We start from the raw sequence: 20,268 nt of genomic DNA on the forward strand, positions 1-20,268 counted from the left end.
TACGTATATAGACATAGAAAAAAAAGCAAAACAGATCAAACAATAAAATAATCTGTTTTATGGAATCAGGTTTAATATTAATGCATTATACCATAACATGGTTCATTATAAAAATGGAAAGTGTTAACATTTTTAAAAAAAAACAAAAAAAACAACTTTTTTAAACCATTCCAATGCAATTACATCTTCCACGAGTGTACAAATGAACAAACTTGGTGGAAAAAAAACACGGTGCTACAGCAAGCTGCTATTCCTAATATAACAATCCCATTATCTCCCTCCAAACCTCCCCTCAACCCCCACCACCACATTTCGTACACTCATTTTAATTAAAAACATTTTTTTTTAAAGGTTCGATCGGGGTGTAGAGACTGCAGAGAGTTCAAGTACGAGATAATGGATTGACATCTACCGGCAAATTCTTCAGAGTTACCGTTAATTGAAGGTTGTGGGGTTGTTGTTGTTTTTTTGTTGTTGTTTTTAAGAACGACATGGTGTTTTAAAGCCAGCGAGATGGGCTTTATAGAGGATTTCCAAAGAAGCGACGAGCGGGATCTATCTGATTAAGGATGTAAAGTCCTGGATATCTGTTTGCCTCGTGTTGTACAGAGATAAATCAGAAGGCACACCAACTTTAAAAATGACTTAAAGTACATCACTGGACCGTAATTAGCTTTTAAAGTAAAAGATAATAAAAATGTGTATGCTCGAGGGTACCACCCCAGGGATAGGAAAAGATACAGTTTAGTACCGTGTATTATTATTATTATTACTACTACTACTACAGTACAGTATACTCACTCAGGGGTGGATTTAGTGATTCAGGGTCCCTAGGCAAAATACAGGAATGGGGCCCTATTTCATATCAATAATTAAAAATATATAATTGTATAAATGTAGGCTATAATTTGTCTATTAGGTGGTTCATAGCTTCTGAGGGCCCAAAATGAAACTTTTGCCTAGTGTTAATTCCGCCCCTGTACTCACCGAGGATCCTAAAGGTGACTTCATTTTTACTTAGAAGGTCACCATTAACTCAAACTGCATCTGCATAATTGAGAAAGAGGGTACTAAACGGTACCTTTCCTTGTCGCTGGCATGGGACACCTAATCTACGTAATCGACATTTCCAGGTAAAATATGCATTCTAAAAGCACTGATCGGTCCTGAACGTGTAGATTTTTAATGATTATATTTGTACAAGCTGTTTAGCATCTTCTCATACCTCGCCTGCAATCCATCCTTCTCAGGTTCGGTGCTCGTAAAACAAACAAACAAAAAAAAACGACAACAACAACAAAAGAAACCCTTCAATACACAACAGTGATCGTCTCGATGGTTCATCACTACCCAGACACACCTGATGAGGTTTTTTTTTTTTTTTTTTACTTTTAAAACTATTACACAAGTACTAGTAGTATTTACATTTTGACCATTTAAGGATACTTAATCAGATTCAGCCATATATTTTTGTTAATATAGTTAAGTCATATTGCTGTTAAGTGGCAACCCCTTGAAATCCCGGGTTTAATGTTATTAAATGTATTCGAATTAAAGCATGGATATGATGACTAGCAATCGTTCAGGAACAGCAGAGAAGCAATTAGGAAATGCTCGTACTAGAAAAAGTAAGTGTTCTTAGATCGGAAAGGGATTCGAGTTAAAGCAAGCTAACCATAACCATCTAAAGAAGCATTGAGGAACTGTTCTCCCCCCCTCCCCCCACCCCAAGAGTGAGGAATGTAGGTCTGGACCTGCTGAGGTTCTCAAACATTTTGACCCTATTAACTGTAAAATAAAGCTCACAGACGCCCTCAGAGCGCAATCCAGCGTCTGTCGGGTCCGTTGCTTAAAGGCGTACGGTAATATTTCAGCTATATACCCGAGCTATTTTATTCCTGAAATTCCCTCCAATTTATAATTCGACTCGCTTCGGAGTTGTCCAAGTTTAGAATAAAATCCATTCAATTCCAACCGACCGATCAAAATGTCTAATCATTTTTAATGATTCCTAATATGAGTGGTGATTCCAAGCACTCCAATAAAGTAAAGAAAGAAAGGAAAAAGGAAATACTTAATGGACCGCCAGACTCCACTTTGAGAAGCACTGGATTAAGAACTTTAGGCAAATGTTTGGTCCTGTCGATAAATTTCATCTCACTATTCATCTCTGGCCTGCAGTTTTATTTATTTTAAAACTTTTTTTTTTTTCTCTTTTAACTTTGATCACATCTGCAGCAATCAGTTCTGCTTCAACGGTTCAACAAAACGACCCTTCAAACATCAAACAGCGGACGCCGAGTCCTCTGACACAACCGATTGGAGCACATAATGACGAGCCATTACCGGTGTGGCTGGCGGCCTCCACAGACACGGCCTTCGCACCTCCGGTAGTCGTCCTCAGACAGAGGGATTAGCTGAAAGACATCGCATCGGATTGAGGGCAGACATCTAGGAGGTTGATGGACCTCTAGAACATGAACACACTATAAAAGATATCTACAGATTGAAACAGAGTTAGCAAAATCTTGGCCTGTGCTTTAGTACTCTCTAATCTAGTCTGCATTTCAATTGGATAAAAAAATAGTGTAGAATTGGAGTATTTTGGTACTTTTTGTATTAAGGCCGGACCTCTTGGAGGCTCTAGAGCGTAAATGTAGAGTATAAATTCTTTATAGGTTACAAAATAGGTTGCAAGATCTTGTACTGTGCTTCAGCACTCTGTAGAATAGTCTGCATTTCAAATGTTAACCGAGAATGTAAAGAATATCTGTTTAGACACAACATTTACATATGAATAGACGTGAGCCGGTATGATTTCAGACTAGCCGGTTGCAAATCGCGTCACAATTTTATACTCAATCTGCTTACAGTCTGGTCTTTCCATAAGATGTGGCTAATCTTTTCCAGCACTGAAATGTACTCCATTTAGTTAAGAGACCAAGCAATTTGAATTTTTTTAAATAAATAAATAAATATCCTGAAATAGCTTTTTTTTTTTTTTTTTTTCCCCCTAGCTATGAAAAATTTATCCATCCATTGGTCCTCCAATGAGCTCGCAGAACAAGTTTATTTCATCAACGCCCTTAAATGTTTCTCTTTTTAAAAAGATGTTCATCACGGCCACTGGCATTACACATCTCATACATCGGTTCAGTCAACAGGTCAGCGAGAAAGTCTTTTCACACTCCAACTCGCTCACATTCATGTAAACCAAGCTCAATTTAGACTCTTTGAAAAGAGATGGATTTAGTTTTTAAGTTTATGCAAAAACAATTTTAAAGAAGGTTTCACCATTTTATCTTACTTCCACGCTTTAAATCTGTGGAAGACCTTCTCCACCTTTAAGCCTAGACAAATCCGATAAGACAGAAAGGCGTGAATTAAAAAGATGTCCACCTACACGTGTAGAGGTCATAACCGACCTGTAAATCTACCAGACTGCGTGTTTGGAAATAGTACTTCAAAACTGTTCCAAGTGACTTCAGATTGCAATAAATCCTAGAGGAATGTCCATTGAGGATTCGGTTTAAGAGGAAGAAGAGAAAAAAAAAAAAGAAAAAGGTGCCAATGAATTGTTATTCAAAACCTGCAGGTGTGAGCAGACATGACTGCATGGTTTAGTGACGGTTCATCTGGATGTGACACGTTTGAAGGAATCAAAAGGCCTCCTGAATAAAGAACAAGCTCGAGAGACACCGCTTTAAAAAGTCCAAGCTTTATTCACATCTGAACTACAAGTCGGAGAGGGAAATTTTCCCAGACGAGATCCACATCCTGTGCCGTCCCATGTTTCTGCGTCCTGTTGGACAGATGAGAGTCGAGTCAGTGACGTACGGTACTCGAGAGAGTTATGACATGGGAGAAGTTCAGCACACACACACACCTCTTTTTATATTTTCAGTCTTAGACAACGGACAATACGCATTACAGAGCCCGTCAGTCTGGTGGACGTCACACAGCACAGTTTCACATTGGACACTGATCTGAAAGGCGGGAGAAAACAAGACGGTTAACCTCAAATGGTGCTTTGTACAGGCTAATAATTAAACATCCATCCATCTTCTATACCACTTTATCCTTTTCAGGGTCACTGGGAAACCTGGAGCCGATCCCAGGGAGCACGGGGTACAAGGAAGGGTAATAATTAACCAACGATGCGCAAATAAGTCACCTGTTCATGAAGAGGCACGTCGTCTTTGACGAAAGTAAACATCTCGATTTTGAAGCGCCTCACGTGGCTCGGGTACCGAACCCGGGCGTCGGGCACGACCGGATAGAACACGATCTGGTAACGGTCGGCCGGATTCGCACAGCTAATTGTAAAGCATAGGATCAAAGTTAAATACGTGTTGTGATCGAGACGCGAGATCATTTCCTTCATGTGTGAGAGATTACCCGTTCATGATGAGATCCCAGCTCAACACGGAGCCGCCGTGATTAGTCGAAGCCCAGCAGTTCTCCAGGACCAGCTCTATTCGCGGGTCAACGGACTGCATCAGCTCTACCTCAAAGTATAGAGGGTGCTTTAGATACTGTACCACCGGGTAGTCCTCGTCCACGTAGAAGGCATCGTAAGAGGCGTCTGGAAAGAGAGAAGGCAGACCAGTTTACTCGACACCGCATCGGGATCTTGGACAGATTTGCACGTGTTCGTTTGGTTGATGCTGATCGTACATGATCGACTTTCAACTGAGACAGGAAGAATTTATTTAAAAAAAAATAAATAAATAAATAAAAAATAAAAACCCCAACCCCGTAGGTGTTTTAGCTCATGCAGGTGGTGCATTGCAAATAAATGGAAGTTTTGCCCGGTTGGTTGCATGATTGTACACCGACTATTACACAAGGATCAAGGCCACCATTTTGACTTCCATGCAAATGAGAACCTCTAATTCATGGAGTTGAACGATTGATCGGTTTTGCCGATTAATCAGCACCGATAACTGATTGCTGGAACTAATGAGTTACTGGAAATAGTCCACACCGGTAGTTTTTCTGGGTTGTGTGAGCAGCTGAGAAGCGTCCGCTGTAGTCGTTACACAGTACGAGAGCGGCCTCTAGAGGTGAAAAAGACCATCGCTGACTAATTTGGTTGTGTTATTTGAAGTGTTTGATTCATTTTGGACGTCTTATTTGAAGCATAACTTTTTGGTTTAGTTTGGATGTACATATTTATAGTTAATATATTTCCTTTAAAAAAAAAAAACAGTATATTTTCATGGTACAGTCAGTACTGTTTATGTAATAAAATTCAGCATTTTTTTTTTTTTTGGAGTGTTCTCATTCAGTATTAATAAAAAAAACTAATCAGTTGATTAACCGGTCATCAACAGGTATTGCTCAACTCTAATCGGTCAACCTCTAGTAGGAGCAATATAGTGAAGCACTGAAATATTGTTTAGCACCATACGGCTCAAAGGAGTAAAATGTGAAAACATCAAGCGTATACAGAAGCCTACCTCTAGCAAGCCTCATCCTGACATGCAGTTCTCCTAAACCAGGAGCGGCATGAAGTCCTCTTGCTTGCGGCACAGTGGAGAACATCAGAGCCAGTGTTTCGGTTAGCTTGTAGTTGCAGACGACCATCACACTGATATTGATAATGAAACAAGTTAATGTGCATGACTTGATGGAGAAAAAAAAAAAAAGGAAGGGGGGGGGGCTCAGAATAAACCCAAGTGCTGCACAGTACCCATATTCTGGAACATCGTTTGTGGTGTTTTGCAACGGCTGGGCAACATCTGTCCTGTTGCCCATCGAGACTTCGTTCCGATAGGTCATGATACCATCGTGGAACTGGAAGACGGATGCAGGAGGATAAAATGGTGAACATTTCTACCAACAGTAAAGGAGACATGAAGTGACTACATACCTTTCTGGTGGTTCGACAGCTGCTTGCGTTAAAGGAGAAGTAGGCAAGGCGGTTGTTGCTGAAGGTGGGTTTACACGAAGGATCCCTCAGCGTTAACTGGCTTGGGATCATCTGGGTTGCTGCTTCCACCTTGACGACGAGCGCGGTTATGGACCCGTTCGCGAAACATTCTGAAGAGGATTCCACACGAGTCGAGGTGAGATTCTGAAAGCAGGCCTGATCGTGCGTCCTAAACCTCACTCTGCTGAAAAATCCAGCTGTTCTGACCAGTTACTAACACCACACTTAAAACCTTCAAAACTGCCAATTGCTGCTCCGCTTCATTACTACCGATTTTATTCATCTGTAAATATATCCATCTTGAGAACGGATAGACACCAAGACTTCCGGCCTGGTTTTGCTTTCGGAGGCAGAAATCACACGTCGTAGAAGAATGGTCATGAATTGAGATCGGTGGTCTTAACACGTAAAGTGACGTGCTCAAAGGCGGTTTAGTCTAGCGCCACTGTGTCCAAACACAGCTGATGACCAAATTGAGGCATCGTTAGGGATTTATTATTTTTTTATTCAAGTCTCAGATTGCGAGCTACTACAACGCTCGTCTAAAGCCAACTCAATAAGAGGACTGCATGGTTTCATGCAAAACAGCTTCAAATAGGTTACCGGCAAAGGCTGAGACATAACCGAATCAGACTAAAGTACCGAGTCATCTTGAGGCAACAAGAATATTCATTACTCTTGACGAGCCGATTTCCGGATTGTGCTGATTAACCATGTAAGCAGAACTTCATTTCCTTTCAGCGCAGATCTTTCGTAAAAGAATCTTCATTTCATAATCTGATCGAGAGAACACAAGTTATCGCCTAGTCCGTTACACAAGTCGGTCAAGATTTTATTGGGATCTTGTATAGTAGGAGAAGTAATCTTGGAGGAGGGAAAAAAATAAAAAAACAAAAAAATCTTAAACTGGATTCTTAAACTTCAACTTCAGGGCGTTTTCACACTTCTTTCTGTACCCCCAGATTGAGCAGGAGAAACGTGGTCCGATCTAACTGGTACATCTCTTTAGTCCTCTTATAAAAAGAGATCAATAAGTCAAATTGGCACCCAGCGATATTGGCAATACAACTGGTAAGTCGCTCCTGCACCCACCAATAGCCACTTTTTATATTGTCAATAGGTTACACACTTTAACACACTATTTCACATAAAATTAGATCAATCTCTGGCTAGACTCGGTCTATAGATCTGTTAAACATTGCGACACACCAGCAAACTTGGCCCTTTACCACATCGTACTACTTTTTCCATCCGTTTTACAAAACGCCCATTTCAAAAGGGATGAATTTGTACGTGGCCTGAAATACACTGGTCCCAAAAAAAAATAAATTAAAAAAAAATGCCCTTAAGTCATGAAAGATGACGATTAATCATTCACATGCCATTAGATTGCTTTTGGAGTATTTCAACCAATCATAACTTGAAGTAGGAAGCAGTAGAAAAATATATAAATACCAGTCATGACCAAGGGAAAGGAGCAAGCCAAGGAGAAGTTTTGAAATTGCCAGTTGTCGTATGATATTAGTACATCAACACGAGCCCTCAGTGATGACTGATTGGCCCTCTGTAAGAGAGAGAGGGAGAGAAGTCACTTAATGTTCAGAGATCACAAGTTACAGCATGAGAGACGAAGTAAATGCAGGCTGTACCTCAAAAACGACATCTTGCGCCAGGAAAGGCACGGTCATATTCATATGACAGCTGTTTTTCTTAACACCGTACTCCGTATAGAGGTCAGCCGAGAGCTCACGCTTGCCGACCGTTACGTGAAAGTTTATGTCTTGGCCCCGGTGTCCAATTGTGATGTAGAAGTTCTTCTCGTCGCAGAATCCGTTCATAGTATTCATCGCTGTGCAGAAATACAAATCAGAAGTCAGCTTAAAATGCACACATATCCATCGACCCGGCCACTGATGCCTCAGACAGCCGTACTTACTGTGGTCCTCACGAGTAGCTTCCACTAAAGCAGCGTGAGAAAATGGAGTGTATTCAGGAAGGACTAACAAACCAAAGGTCAGGGAGAGACGATAGATGATGTTCATCGGGTTGACGTTCTGTAATAAACAGTAGCACCCAGTCAGAATCGAGCGGTCATGTTTAAACAAAAACAAGTGTAAGGTCAACTGACCACACGGTATTTGAATTACAAACCTCCATCAAAACGGATGGATATTAAAGACCATGTTCAACAACCTACATCGATTTAGATCATGTTAAATGAAAACAAAATACATCTTTTCCACACCTTGACTGGATCCCAGAACCTGGTGCAAATCAGCAAGCTCGGATCTGTATGTCTGAGCAGCGACACTTACGGTTCTCAGGACAGCAGGATCGGAGAAGGGGACCTCGATGCTGAAAGCCTTGGAGCCGTTATTAAATAAGTGTTCCTGCACGTTAAATCCAACTGCATTGGCCTCATCCACACTCATCACTCCAGTTGAGAAGGTGACGTTCAGCAGCTCCACGTCGGGGAGGAAGAAACCCAGCGTTATATTAAACACCTCCGAGTCTGCGACAGTATCTGTAGACAAGAAAGAAATTCATTTGAACTGTCCAGTCATGTCCGTGACGGTTTTCGATAACGGGTCACTCACTGTTCGTGACGCGGGGCGGCCGAGGCTCTGGTGGCGTGACGATGGGATAATGGACTTTGTATCTGGTGATCTCGGACTTCTCTAGCCACAGCATTTCAAGCATGGGTTCGATACTGTAAGTGACGTGGTACTCATTATCCAACACAACGCTCTGCAAAGGGAGACGTTATCAAATAAAAGCAAAAACCCATCAGAAGGCAGGTGTTACATTGATTTCATCACTATAAGAAGGATTTTAAGTGCAATTATTGATATGGGTGAGGTTTATTGCACATTCATGAAAGGAGTCTCCAGTGCGAGTCAGTAAGTAAAACGGCAACAACGCTATGATCTTTCTTGAACGCTGGATATAGTCAATATTTCAATCTATCATCAATTCTTGCAATAAACAATTCTTCTACCACACAATGTAGTCTGTTAACACCACCAGTCATGTTGCTTAGCAACCAAAGTTTAAAGATTAAGCATAACCTAGAGTGTAATCCTGTCTAATTAATATAGAGTTCAATTAACGTGAATGCGGCGGATTTGGCAATAGCGAAGAACATGGCTCAGCCAATCAGATTTTAGAACTGAAAATGGCCATCCATTTCAGAGTTGAGATTTCAGATTTAAGAAAATCAATCCATAGCAACCTGAGGAGTACGGACTAACCTTATAATAGCCATCTGGTCCACCGACAGGCAAGGAAATAATAATTTGGAGTTCCTTTATAATCAAGGTATAGCCCCTAGCTTCCATCATTGCATGATTGATCCTCTTTCCGTCAATACCCATGTGCATTTCGAGGATTTGATACCGAGGATCAGTCATCAGAGGAGTGATGTATTGGGGCATGTACCATGTGATGACTTCCTTGGTAAAGTGAAGTCCACCTGTAACATGATTATATATGAGATTACAGGAACAATATATTTCTCACGCAAAAGTCTCAACCCATCTATAACTACGTACCAGTTGGACAGCCGACAACGGTGTCGATAATCGTTACGGACCAAGCCTGCTTAAAATAGGTGCTCACTTTAAAGACCTCCATTTCCACCCCATTCACCTGGTTGAAGGGGAGAGAAAACCCACCAGAGAAAAAGTCAGTATTCCCACTAGCACAGAGACTTTACATACCTGTACTCGCTCACTTACATCCTCAATACAAGTTTCAGGAGTGTTATAGGGGCTGCGCAGAACCAGACGCGTGGGAGTCACCGATACGCCATAACCTGCGTTCTGAACCTCCTCCAACGTCATCGGCTTTTCTTTAGGCGTGTACAGGACCATCCGCCAAATATTGCTCAGAGTGGTGGAGGCCTGAAGAGAGGAGAATTGAGAGATTTAAACAGTATTGTGTGAATTCAGGTCATACAGGAAGCATTAAGAGAAGTTTTGTATACTTCTTTGGCAAAGTGATGTTTGTGCAAAGCTGCAGAAACAGCTCTTGACCAGTAGAACATGACTTCAAGGTAAGGACATTGAGAATGTCAGAGCAAACAGTAAAGCAGAGAGAACTCCAGCAGAGACACGGGAATATGCTTCATTACACAAACTTCAATTAAAACAAACAAAAATAAATAATAAAAAAATAATAGCACCCGTCTTCTCCCTACCTGTTGATCAGCAGAGAGTCCAGCGATTCCTGCAGCCACTCTATTTGGCTGCTTGATATCATGGTGTCCTCGGTGAACAGAGACCTTGAAAAATAGATCTGGATTACGACACCAAAATAAATACTCTATAGAAAGACGAGGGTAAGCAGCAGGTAAGGGCTTAATAAATGAAGCAGTCTTCTATATACATTCATGGACTCGAGTCCAGACTCAAGGAATTTTCTGTATGGTCTTGGATTTGTCTCAGACTTGTACATTGGTCTTGATAAATATAAATATGGTAAGTGTTTGCCAAGAAGTGATTACTTCTAGAGGAAAGAAAAAAGCCTAATCATTGACACGATGCACCGATTAAGGCAAATTGTTTGAAGAACTAGCGTAACATTGACTTTCAGCTAATTATTCAAGAACAGGTGTTGACATCGGCTGCTAAACTCTTGTTTACAAATGGCAGGGCAAGATATATTAGCAATGAATAAGCAATCGTTTGGCTTGATTACATTGTCGCAGTTGCATACTGAAGTAAAAGCTTGGCTTTGAAAGGAGCTGATGGATTTGATTTCGATCTTCACGCTTTCATTTGGACTCAACCTGCTTAGGACTCAGTCTTGACTCGCTTTCACTAGTCCTTGGGTCTCATTCATCAACTGTTCATGTGCACGTTTCTATGCAGAGAAAGTGATGTCAAGTTCTTCTATGCAGCTCCTGACCATGCATGCACAAGAGCCCCTAGTGGCAGACAAGTGTAATTGTGGGTAAACTGATTGAGGAACTTCCATCCCACCTACTGTCAGTCATAACATAATTGACAGAAGTTACCGATTTCGGTGCTTACACGGTGTAGACAGGCAACACAGATGAAAAAATAAAATAAAATAAATAAATAAATAAATAAATAGTATAAAAAGGCAAACCTAGAAATTGATTGCTGAGAACAACGAGTCGCTCATCAGTCGATTTTGCTTGGCCAGTGCAGTTTTAAGTGATCTCTAATCTAGAATTTTTTGCCACAGGCACATTTTAAAAAAGAGGCCCAGGAGACAGGTCTGCCATTTCCCCACCAGCTACAAGACAAATAACAGCACACATCTTACACGCACTCTTATTGCTCAGGCTGTCGTACATTACATTAGCACTGGTGTGGGATTCATCAACATTTGCATACAGCTGTGCATATGCACATGGGACAAATGTCAATTTTCCTTTTCACTTCATGTGTATAAATTTAGCACTTGTTCCATGTACACTTTGCTAAACGAGACCCCCAGTTAACAGCCCTCGTTGATCATCACCAAGCATGTCATAATCAGAGGTGCAGCTACAGCGTAGACAAGGCAGGACATGGAGTTTATTTACTGCAGTCCTACTAAAATATCCCACTATATTGACTCCATGTGGAAGGACTTTTTTTAAAATGCATCACACATACATATTGCTGAGGATCGGTCAATGGAAAATTGGTAGATTTTTCTCTTCTTATATAACTCAATCTCTGAAATAGTTTAAGAGAAAGTCAGTAATATACAATTTGGTCTTTGTTAAAATAAGAAGACAGATTTGCAGTAATTCTCAGATACTTAATGATTTATATCAACTCTACAAATGGCTCCATCGATGAGATTTATAGTGAACAACTTGGTTTGATCATCTTTTATATCACAACCCAGGTAGCTGACCAACACTGAATCAACACTTACATTTGATTCACACTGATTTTCTCAGGTTTGCACCATGAAATAACGTTATTTCAACAATGAAATATAAAAGTCAATATGTGTTCAATTTAAATTAAGATACAACTTATGCACAGATTACGATAAACTGGATAACAAAGTGACTTCAAAGCTTAAATTTAAGCCCCACCAATGTTAATTATGAACAGTGATTCAATATTATTTAGCACTGAATCTTCAACCTCAACCAAAATGATTATTCTGATTGGAATTTCAACATCGAATCCATGTCACCTTGCTATCTGGGAATCTTTCAGATCTTTAAATCAATTTCAGGGAAATGTAGTTTATATAACATTGGTCAGGGGCTGGCTCCATGCATTTCTTTCTTCACCTGATCCCTAGATTTTTCTTCACACACACACACAAAACGCAAGCGTGTTAGGTTTTTCCAAGAAGCAGACGTTTACAGTCTAGTGAATATGCTGCTGTGGGGAAATTACCTCCATGAAATTCCGTTCACAGAGAATCTCACGTGAAGCCCATTGATTGTATTCACAAGTCTTTTCCACCTCAATTACGTCATCAGACATTCGGTTGCCATACAACTGCAGGCGTAGTCCAATATCAAACACAGCATCACCCTGAGACCACAAAGAAACAAGACACAGTTATTTCACCACTTTGGCATTCATAAATTATGTTCACATTTCCATAATATTACTGCAGGTTGTATAAAATAAATAAATAAATAAATAAATAAATAAATAAATAAATAAATAATTGACTGTCTAAACATCAGTACATGGTTATGAACAAAGCAGCTTAGCAGTGATGTGTAGAGTCTCGTATTCCCCCAGGGATCAGACTCGATGCTGTAGCCACACTGAATCGCCAGGGCTGGTGTTAGAGGCACAATTTGTGAACCATCTGAATAGTTAAAAGGGAGAATATTCTCATGTAATCACAGTCATATACAAAAAAAAAAATATGTTCAAGGCCTGAGCTCAGTTTTAAGAATACTTACTGATAGCTTCAACTTCAAGCTGACGTCCAAAAGTCAGAGCACTATCCAAGGTAAGCTTCATAACATTTCCAACACAGTCCAAAGTCAAGCCAGGTCCTACAAAGCACCAGAAAATTGTATCCACTTATCAAAAATGTACTAATCAAGGTTAAGTCATATATAAATAAAACACACAACTTACGTTGACTGGAAGCCTCACTTACAACACCAACCACCAAAAGCCAGAAGGCACTAATGGGGAAAAGAAGGAGTTTAATTAGTAACCCTGCCTTTCCTTAATTAATCTTACTTCAGAGAACTTACCAAAATTCATAGGAAGGTGCCATCATAATGAAAGGAAGGCATGTGTGTTTTGTCAATCCTGCACCTTAAACAAGTTTAAAGGTGAGCTATGTTGAGGAAAACACCTACAGGTCACTGACACAGATCCCTTAACCACCTTCTGAATATCATAAGTCCTGATGTTAGTGATGCGTAATGGCTCTGTAAATTATCTTGGGTGAGCAGAATGAATGAAAACCCCAACAAAATCTAAGAAAAGAAGTCACACCCAGCTCGAGAGCTCACACTTAATAACGGCTCTGGTGTTCAGGAGATCCTCTCCGGTAAAGTAGAGCCACTCCTACACAGGTGATCTTAATGACACTGATGCTCGTCAGGATTGGTTACTTCAGGCCCGAGGGAGGGGTGGGTGTAGACCATTTCAGACCAAGATGTGACAAAGGTAGAGTCCTAAATTCTTTAACACAAATCATAATAACTACTCCGCTCTCCTTTTAAATTCAGACGCCTTTATTATGGAGTGGATATTTTACAGAAATAAAGCAGTAATCAGAGATATAAACTTTTAATTGCACACGATTCATCTGAGATTACTTTACCTGTGTGAGATAACTGGTTTACTTCATCTTCAGTAAGCGTTTTATCCTGCTCAGGGTCACGGTGGATCAGGATCTTCTCTTCTCAGGGAATACTGGATGTGCGGCAGGAACAGCAGTCCATCGCAGACCACCGTGCACACACATTCACATTGGGCTAATTTAGCATAGCTACTTATACTGTCATGTTTTCATACAGTGGGAAGAAACTGGAGAACCCTGAGGAACCCCACATGGACATGAGGAGAAGATGTGAAGAACTCCACACGGACAGGATCCCAAACTCAGGGTCAGACTGGGGACCATGGAGCTACGAGGGTTCATATTCTTTTTATATTCATATTTTTAAATTATGTAAAGGTACAAGAAAGAAGGACATGCACCGTATGGACTCTTTTTTTTTTAATATAGGTATATAAGTATTGGCACCTTCTGGGGGCTGTTTTAAGCTATATGTTGTGATGGTTGTTGTCACACCACAGACCGTATTGGGTGTGACACCAGTTCTGACGTCCTGTGAGTATGTTGTGTCCAATAAAGCGTGTGTAGACAACAATATCGGCATTAGCTGTCCATTAATAACCCCGGTTCCCTCGACAAAAAAGTCAATAGGTTTTTCCACTGGCTTTTGGATCATTGCAGAAAATAAGCTCTGTGACCAACAAGAGTTTATGATTCTTACATCTTTGTTTCATCGAGATAATCTTCACCAATGAACACACCTTTTCTGAATTTTGAAGCCTACATACAATCAGCAGAAGTAAAAAGCTAAAGTTAAGTTAGTTATAAACGAACTACACCATGGTCAGAGTACACCAATGTACACCACCATTCAGCTTCAGACAACTCTTTCAATCTTTATTCAAAAAAAAAAACATATTCCCTGATAAGGATCCACTGTGCTGTTTTATGTGGATGAATCTGCCCACACCTTTTTTGGGAACGTGTCCATGTTACGTTATTTATATGTGTGTCTCATTTGGATAGTTGTTCTTTGTGGTATAAAGACGTTTGGCTTCTGCAGATTTGATAAAAGTTTAAAGAATAAGTATTTTTGATAAATGTGCTTCCAGGAACTCTAATGCTATAAAATCCATCGCATTATATATATATATATATATAGTTTTCACATTGATAAATTGAGGAATTTCAATATGACGACACGTGGTAGCATCCCGGGTTGGGGTGTACTTATATAATTTATAGCACTACAATTGGAAAATACTATAAACTGATAAATCTACAAGCTTAGTTTTGGTTCTCTTATCCAAACCCCCATTGACTTCAGGACAGTTGAACCGGAGGTGCAAAAATGCTAACTCATTTCCAGTTTTAGGACTCATTCCTGTAGCACACAGTTAGCCATTGCAGTAAACCTCCGAGCCACCAGAGGGCCACGGAAGAATGCAGGATCACAGGATGTTTAAAAATTAGTTACGTGCTTTCTACCAGAAGGTTATGACTTGCTGTAGATTGATCTCTCAACACGATAATGACGTAAACACACACCCGGATGTCTGCAGGACACAAAATAAGTGTGTATAAGATGTATATCAGTCTGTTCATTTGAACCTATTGAAAACCTGCGGTGTGAATTAAGGAGGACGCCCGCGTGCACAAAACGAACGATATACATTCTCTAGCTTTGTTCGACTTGACAAAGCGAGTCAGTGTCGTTCTTCACATGACAGAAGCCTGTGGCTGTGCCAGTCATTTCAACACCAGTGTTTTGCAAAAAATAAAAAAAAAAAACAATAAAATGCACTGCATATGGTGTTGAAACTATAGTGTCCTCATATGTTCAAGCTAAAATATCAGTTGATGGAGTTGTTCATGGGTAATGAAATTATTCTGCTAGCAAAGTGTAAATTCAGGGAATCTGTATCCACAAGACAGGTCTGCTTAATAAACATAAAATAAAACCTACTTTGTTTCCAAAATCCGTCAAAGAAACACAGGGACTCAGTAGAGCTGACAAAGTAGAGTCTTCTTATAATATAGTATATATTTCACTAGTCATTTTATTTGAGGAAATGAGAGACATTGTATTTTTTTCTCCCGCTCCAACAATTTTATAATGCTAAATAATTTACAAATTTACATGGAGATGAAATTAGAAAAAATGCTTATAGCAGGAACAAAAGATTGACGAATGAATTGAGTTCTTTCGGTCATAGACATGGGGGTGAAAATCCGACGTCAGTAGCCTCTCTTTGTTTTTTCTTCACAGTCGAGAATTGTCTGATGCAAACTTAGTCTGGCATCTTCGAAGTTGGCGTTTATCTCCAATGCTTTCTTAAAATCGCTCTCGGCATCTTGAAAGAAACCTGCGGGAGGGAAAAACATGTCGAAAACATGCGAATTTGGTCATTGTTTTGGAGGACACTAGCTTATAGATAACCTTAAAGCGAACGTATTCGTTTGATTTCATGGGGACTTTAAATAAACATGTCCAACAGAAAAACCATCAACGGTTACGCACGGTTTCATTGCCGAAATAACAACACGCGTGTTTCTTTGTTTTACGATTAGTAAGTCTATGTGAAGGAGTTGTTACTATAGAAACGATATTATATAAACGTATTGCTCGAATTACAGGCAGAACTATTATTCTGTGTTGTTTTATAACTGTAAATAAGTTGGCGTGAGAATGCAAACGTCTTTACAGCTGTTTCCAAAACCCTTCTCTAAACACGTTTCTGAAACGTCACTTCATGTTGTTACACTTAAACACATCTTCTCGAAACCTTTTTAGCGCCGGTTCTTTACATATACACCTGTACTAGCTGAGGAGAGACCCGACTACAAAACCAATCAACAGGAACGGTTGCTGCGATGGCCTCGGGACTCCAGATGACGACGGGTTCCCTTCTGAGTCCGGTTCCTCTCAAGGTTTCTTCCTCGTATCATCTCGGGGAGTTTTTCCCTCACCACCGTCTCCACCGCCTCGCTCAATAGGGATAAACTCACACGCTTAAAATCTCCATCCTGTGTTTATGTTTCTGTAAAGCTGCTTCGAGACGACGTCCGTTGTTAAACGCGCCACACAGATCAAATTTTATGGAATTTTATTTTAAAAAAGAAAGAAGCAAAAAAACAAAAAGGGACTACCTGTGACCTCAATGGCTCATGTAGAGCAAGACACACACAGCAGGCCCTGAATAACCAACAGCATCAGGCTCAAGAACAGCTTCTTTCCCAGCACTGAGTCACAGCTCATCTCCCACACACACACACACACACGCTGATGAAATACTCTGAGCAGATTTCACAAGGCTGTTCTTCTTTGCACACACTCACTGACATGTGACAAGAATTGTGACACTGTCTCCTCATACTTATACAACTCGTATCAGCTTACATCTAATCATATGGTACAGGCAGTACACTCTTTTTTGCACTTTAATCGTTCTCTCTCTCTCTCTCTCTCTCTCTCTCTCTCAGGGAAGTCCCAGCTATAATGTAAACGACAGTTTTATATCAACGCACTCGTTCTTAACGTCATCGTTTCTATAGTAACAGCTCACACACATTGGGACTTGTATGGTAGACACTCCACATAACTTAAGGTTAATAATAAAAAGAACAAGCAGAGGTAATTGTTTATACGGTGAAGCTTTCTGTTATGACATGTTTATGTAACGTTTATGGAAGGAGACTCTAGTGTCTTCGGGACAGACGACTTTGTATAATAACACGACAAACTAGGATATTAATATATATATATATATATATTTATTGTCTTAATTAACTTCAAGTCGAGAGAAAAAGAGAGGCTTGATCACACCACCCTGCCACGCATCATTTTCCTGTAATCTCAAGTGCCGTGGTGTTACTCCTTATATAATATCTCTTATTATCTCCCCCCGCCCACCAGCCAGCTCTCTATCACAGGACAGCTACGGCATCTTTTCAAACTACCGATGCTCACGCTGCGTCACAAAGGCTATCTATGCTCTTTCGCATACACGCTGACAATATCCTTTGTTTACATCCACGTATTTTCACGCAAATTTTGGGATATCGCATAATTTAAAAAAAAAAAAAAAAAAAAAAAAACGCGAATAAAATCCTCCAAAATCCACATGAAAACGTGTGCGTTCAATTGAGGCGGATCTTCTTTTTTATTCGATAAGAAGACACGCGCATAAACTACGATGGAAACACATTTACAGAATAAATTCCCCGATGTGTATCCAAAAAAAAATTTTAAAAATAAATAAATAAAAGTCACGTGACTCTGCCTAAACAAAGCACGTGATTGGATAATTGGCTCAGAAAGGTAAAAATGGCTGAGCGCGAGAGGTTTGTTTGCATAGACGATTTTGCGCCAGTTTCCCCGGAAGTGATGATTTCGTTCTCTTGAACGCATGGGATGGAAATTGCGCTTTATTCGCAAACATTTTATGTGATATTCCCATAAGTTACATTTGCAACTTGGATGGAAACATAGCTCACGATTGGCTAGTGTCGCTGTGACAGACATTCCTCGCAAAACAATTTTGCTGGCTTGACTCGGACAGCTGTAGCATTGGCATGTTACACCACTCAGGAGCCCATCATATACACTGTTTTTTTTTTTTTGTTCTTTTCCTACAGCTTTATTCTGTTCTACGTGTCTTCAGAAAAATATCCTTCTTCCTACTTGTTATCCAAATTACCGAATTCATGACGAATGAACAAATAGGAAATTAGCCTGTGAGGTCATCTGGTGAATTCTAGAGAACTTTTGAGCATGCACTTTCATTCATCTACTTTCCCCTGGAAAGAGTTGGCGAAACTGGCAAGGTCTTCGATGCCAGCATGGTACATAAATTCCCCACATGGCCAAGTGTCTGTGTACATCGGTAAATAAAAAAAAAGAAAAGAAATAAGATAAGAAAGTTTATTGTCATTGTACAGCGTGTCCCAAATGTCTCCATACATAGGGGAAATTAACACTTTAAAAAAATCTTCCAACATTTTTCATACTTATATATACATATTTTTTCCAGACAGCCTTTAAGACCGTCTTTGACAAAAGAAGAATGTATTGAAATCGTTCTCACGGCTGGAAGGTCGCGATGAACAGGAAACACGGCGACCACATCACGCACGTCACTGTCGCCAAACCTATTAACAAATTCACAAAGACTGGAAATGTTGCGGACCGACCGAGAAGAAGTGATCGTCCACGAACGTCCGCTAACGGAGGGGCGACCGACGTGGTGCTGCCAAACACAATCCCCTAGTGTATGGAGACTTTTGGGACACCCTGCAGTTTGTGATGAAGCTGTGTACACAGAATATACAATCCACGACATCTGATACACACAATGACACTAAAAAAACTCAGTCAACAAAAAGTGGAGGACTCCAGCTTAAGAGTTTACAAGGAAATGGCACAGACAGCCTTGCTGGAAAAAACCCCAATAGAAACCATCACAGAAATTCTAATGGTTTCCGGTACAAATTCCTTTACCTAATGGTTTCCATTATGTAGTAGGACGTATTAAGGACGTAGGTCCTTAATGGTATCCACTAGACATGCCACCAATAGAAAGAAACAAATCACCAGTAGAGACCCACAGGTACCATTACAGTTTCCATTATAACCATTACAAATTCTTTGAGGGTTTCTACTGTTGTGGCTTTTCAGCAGGGAGTAAGGTAAAGAGAATATAACGATAATGGATGCATGGGACACATACCCAGTCTGTACCGTATTAATCCTCGGTTGTAGTAAGCCACTTCAAACTGCCTGTTGGCTTTAATAGCTGCGCTGTAATCATCCACGGCTTCATAAAAATCAACCCGGAAGTACTTCACCTGGCCGCGGTTATTGTAGGCTATGGCGAGGTCATTACGATCGCATTCTCTGTAATGTAAACGAAAACAGGATGTGTATAATAAACAAGGTAAACCGGACAGATTTCGTTAAACACATTATATATTTGTTCCATTCTCCTAACCCACTGATTTATAACGTTAACCAGGATTAATCACCCAGACGCCATGCAGATGTCGATGAACTCTGTGTACAAATCCTCTGCGCGTTTCCAATGATGGCTGTTAAACTCATTATTCGCTTCATTCAGGAGAGTTTGTCTGTCCAGCACCTCTCTGTGGTCCTCCATGTGGCTGGCTGTCAGCTGACAACAACAACAAACAACAACAAACAACAAACGCCACCGCCGTTTTCTTCGTGTGTGTGTTTGTGTTGTAGCTGTGCGTCTTATTAGCGCCACCTAGCGAACAGGAGGCGCAGGAAATGTGAAATATCAACACAAACAACACAACCATCTAAAACTACGGAAGCCCTAAAGAGCCAATTCATTATTTCCTTGTTTTCTTGTGATCACGACTTCATTTTCTCGTGATCTCGACATAAAAGTTGTTTTTTGGTGATCTTGACTTAATTTTCACATAACAAGTTGTCTTCTCGTGATCCTGACAACTTTCTCGTGATCTCGACATGAAAAAAAAACAAAAAACAGTTGTTTATTCATGATCTCGACATAATTTTCTTGTGATCTCTACTTAATTTTCCTCACAATCTCGACATTTTCTCGTGATCT

General features: G+C 40.2%; 2 protein-coding genes across 4 annotated transcripts; both read right to left on the reverse strand.

Annotated features, from left to right (window-relative positions):
- Positions 1-3,702: 3,702 nt before the first annotated feature.
- zpax1 (zona pellucida protein AX 1) lies at positions 3,703-13,461 on the reverse strand. Its single transcript, XM_017456203.2, has 21 exons — positions 13,137-13,461; positions 13,015-13,064; positions 12,834-12,929; positions 12,612-12,736; positions 12,310-12,450; positions 10,134-10,217; positions 9,673-9,837; positions 9,487-9,583; positions 9,187-9,407; positions 8,533-8,683; positions 8,251-8,459; positions 7,872-7,989; positions 7,585-7,784; positions 7,391-7,499; positions 5,876-6,045; positions 5,696-5,799; positions 5,463-5,593; positions 4,399-4,585; positions 4,175-4,316; positions 3,887-3,986; positions 3,703-3,802 (listed from the first exon to the last, which is right to left on the reverse strand). Exons 1-21 carry the CDS (start codon positions 13,160-13,162, stop codon positions 3,735-3,737), a joined length of 2,694 nt encoding a protein of 897 aa, XP_017311692.1. The 5' UTR covers positions 13,163-13,461; the 3' UTR covers positions 3,703-3,734.
- Positions 13,462-15,714: 2,253 nt separating this feature from the next.
- Positions 15,715-19,938, reverse strand: ttc32 (tetratricopeptide repeat domain 32). 3 transcript variants are annotated; one of them, XM_017456206.2, is made up of 4 exons: positions 19,697-19,935; positions 19,402-19,568; positions 18,760-18,983; positions 15,715-16,038 (listed from the first exon to the last, which is right to left on the reverse strand). In XM_017456206.2, the coding sequence occupies exons 1-4, from the start codon at positions 19,825-19,827 to the stop codon at positions 15,991-15,993; spliced, it is 570 nt and encodes a 189-aa protein (XP_017311695.1). In that variant the 5' UTR covers positions 19,828-19,935; the 3' UTR covers positions 15,715-15,990. The 3 variants fall into 3 exon arrangements, with proteins under 3 accessions (XP_017311695.1, XP_017311696.1, XP_017311694.1); XM_017456205.3 differs by lacking the exon at positions 15,715-16,038 and adding an exon at positions 17,959-18,546 and having other exon boundaries at positions 19,697-19,938; XM_017456207.2 differs by lacking the exon at positions 18,760-18,983 and having other exon boundaries at positions 19,697-19,923.
- Positions 19,939-20,268: the final 330 nt, after the last annotated feature.

Source organism: Ictalurus punctatus, chromosome 25, assembly GCF_001660625.3.
Source record: "Ictalurus punctatus breed USDA103 chromosome 25, Coco_2.0, whole genome shotgun sequence".
NCBI classification, from domain to species: Eukaryota; Metazoa; Chordata; class Actinopteri; order Siluriformes; family Ictaluridae; genus Ictalurus; species Ictalurus punctatus.

Coding starts and splice junctions, on each gene's coding strand:
- zpax1 (XM_017456203.2), bottom strand. CDS start 13,162: ATGATGGCACCTTCCTATGAATTTTG. Junction 9,408..9,486: donor CGTTGTCGGCTGTCCAACTG/GTACGTAGTTAT, acceptor ATCATGTTACAG/GTGGACTTCACTTTACCAAG. Junction 5,594..5,695: donor AACGATGTTCCAGAATATGG/GTACTGTGCAGC, acceptor TATCAATATCAG/TGTGATGGTCGTCTGCAACT.
- ttc32 (XM_017456205.3), bottom strand. CDS start 19,827: ATGGAGGACCACAGAGAGGTGCTGGACAGACAAACTCTCCTGAATGAA. Junction 18,984..19,401: donor ATTAATACGGTACAGACTGG/GTATGTGTCCCA, acceptor CTGTGTACACAG/CTTCATCACAAACTGCAGGG. Junction 18,547..18,759: donor TTCATCGCGACCTTCCAGCC/GTGAGAACGATT, acceptor CGATGTACACAG/ACACTTGGCCATGTGGGGAA.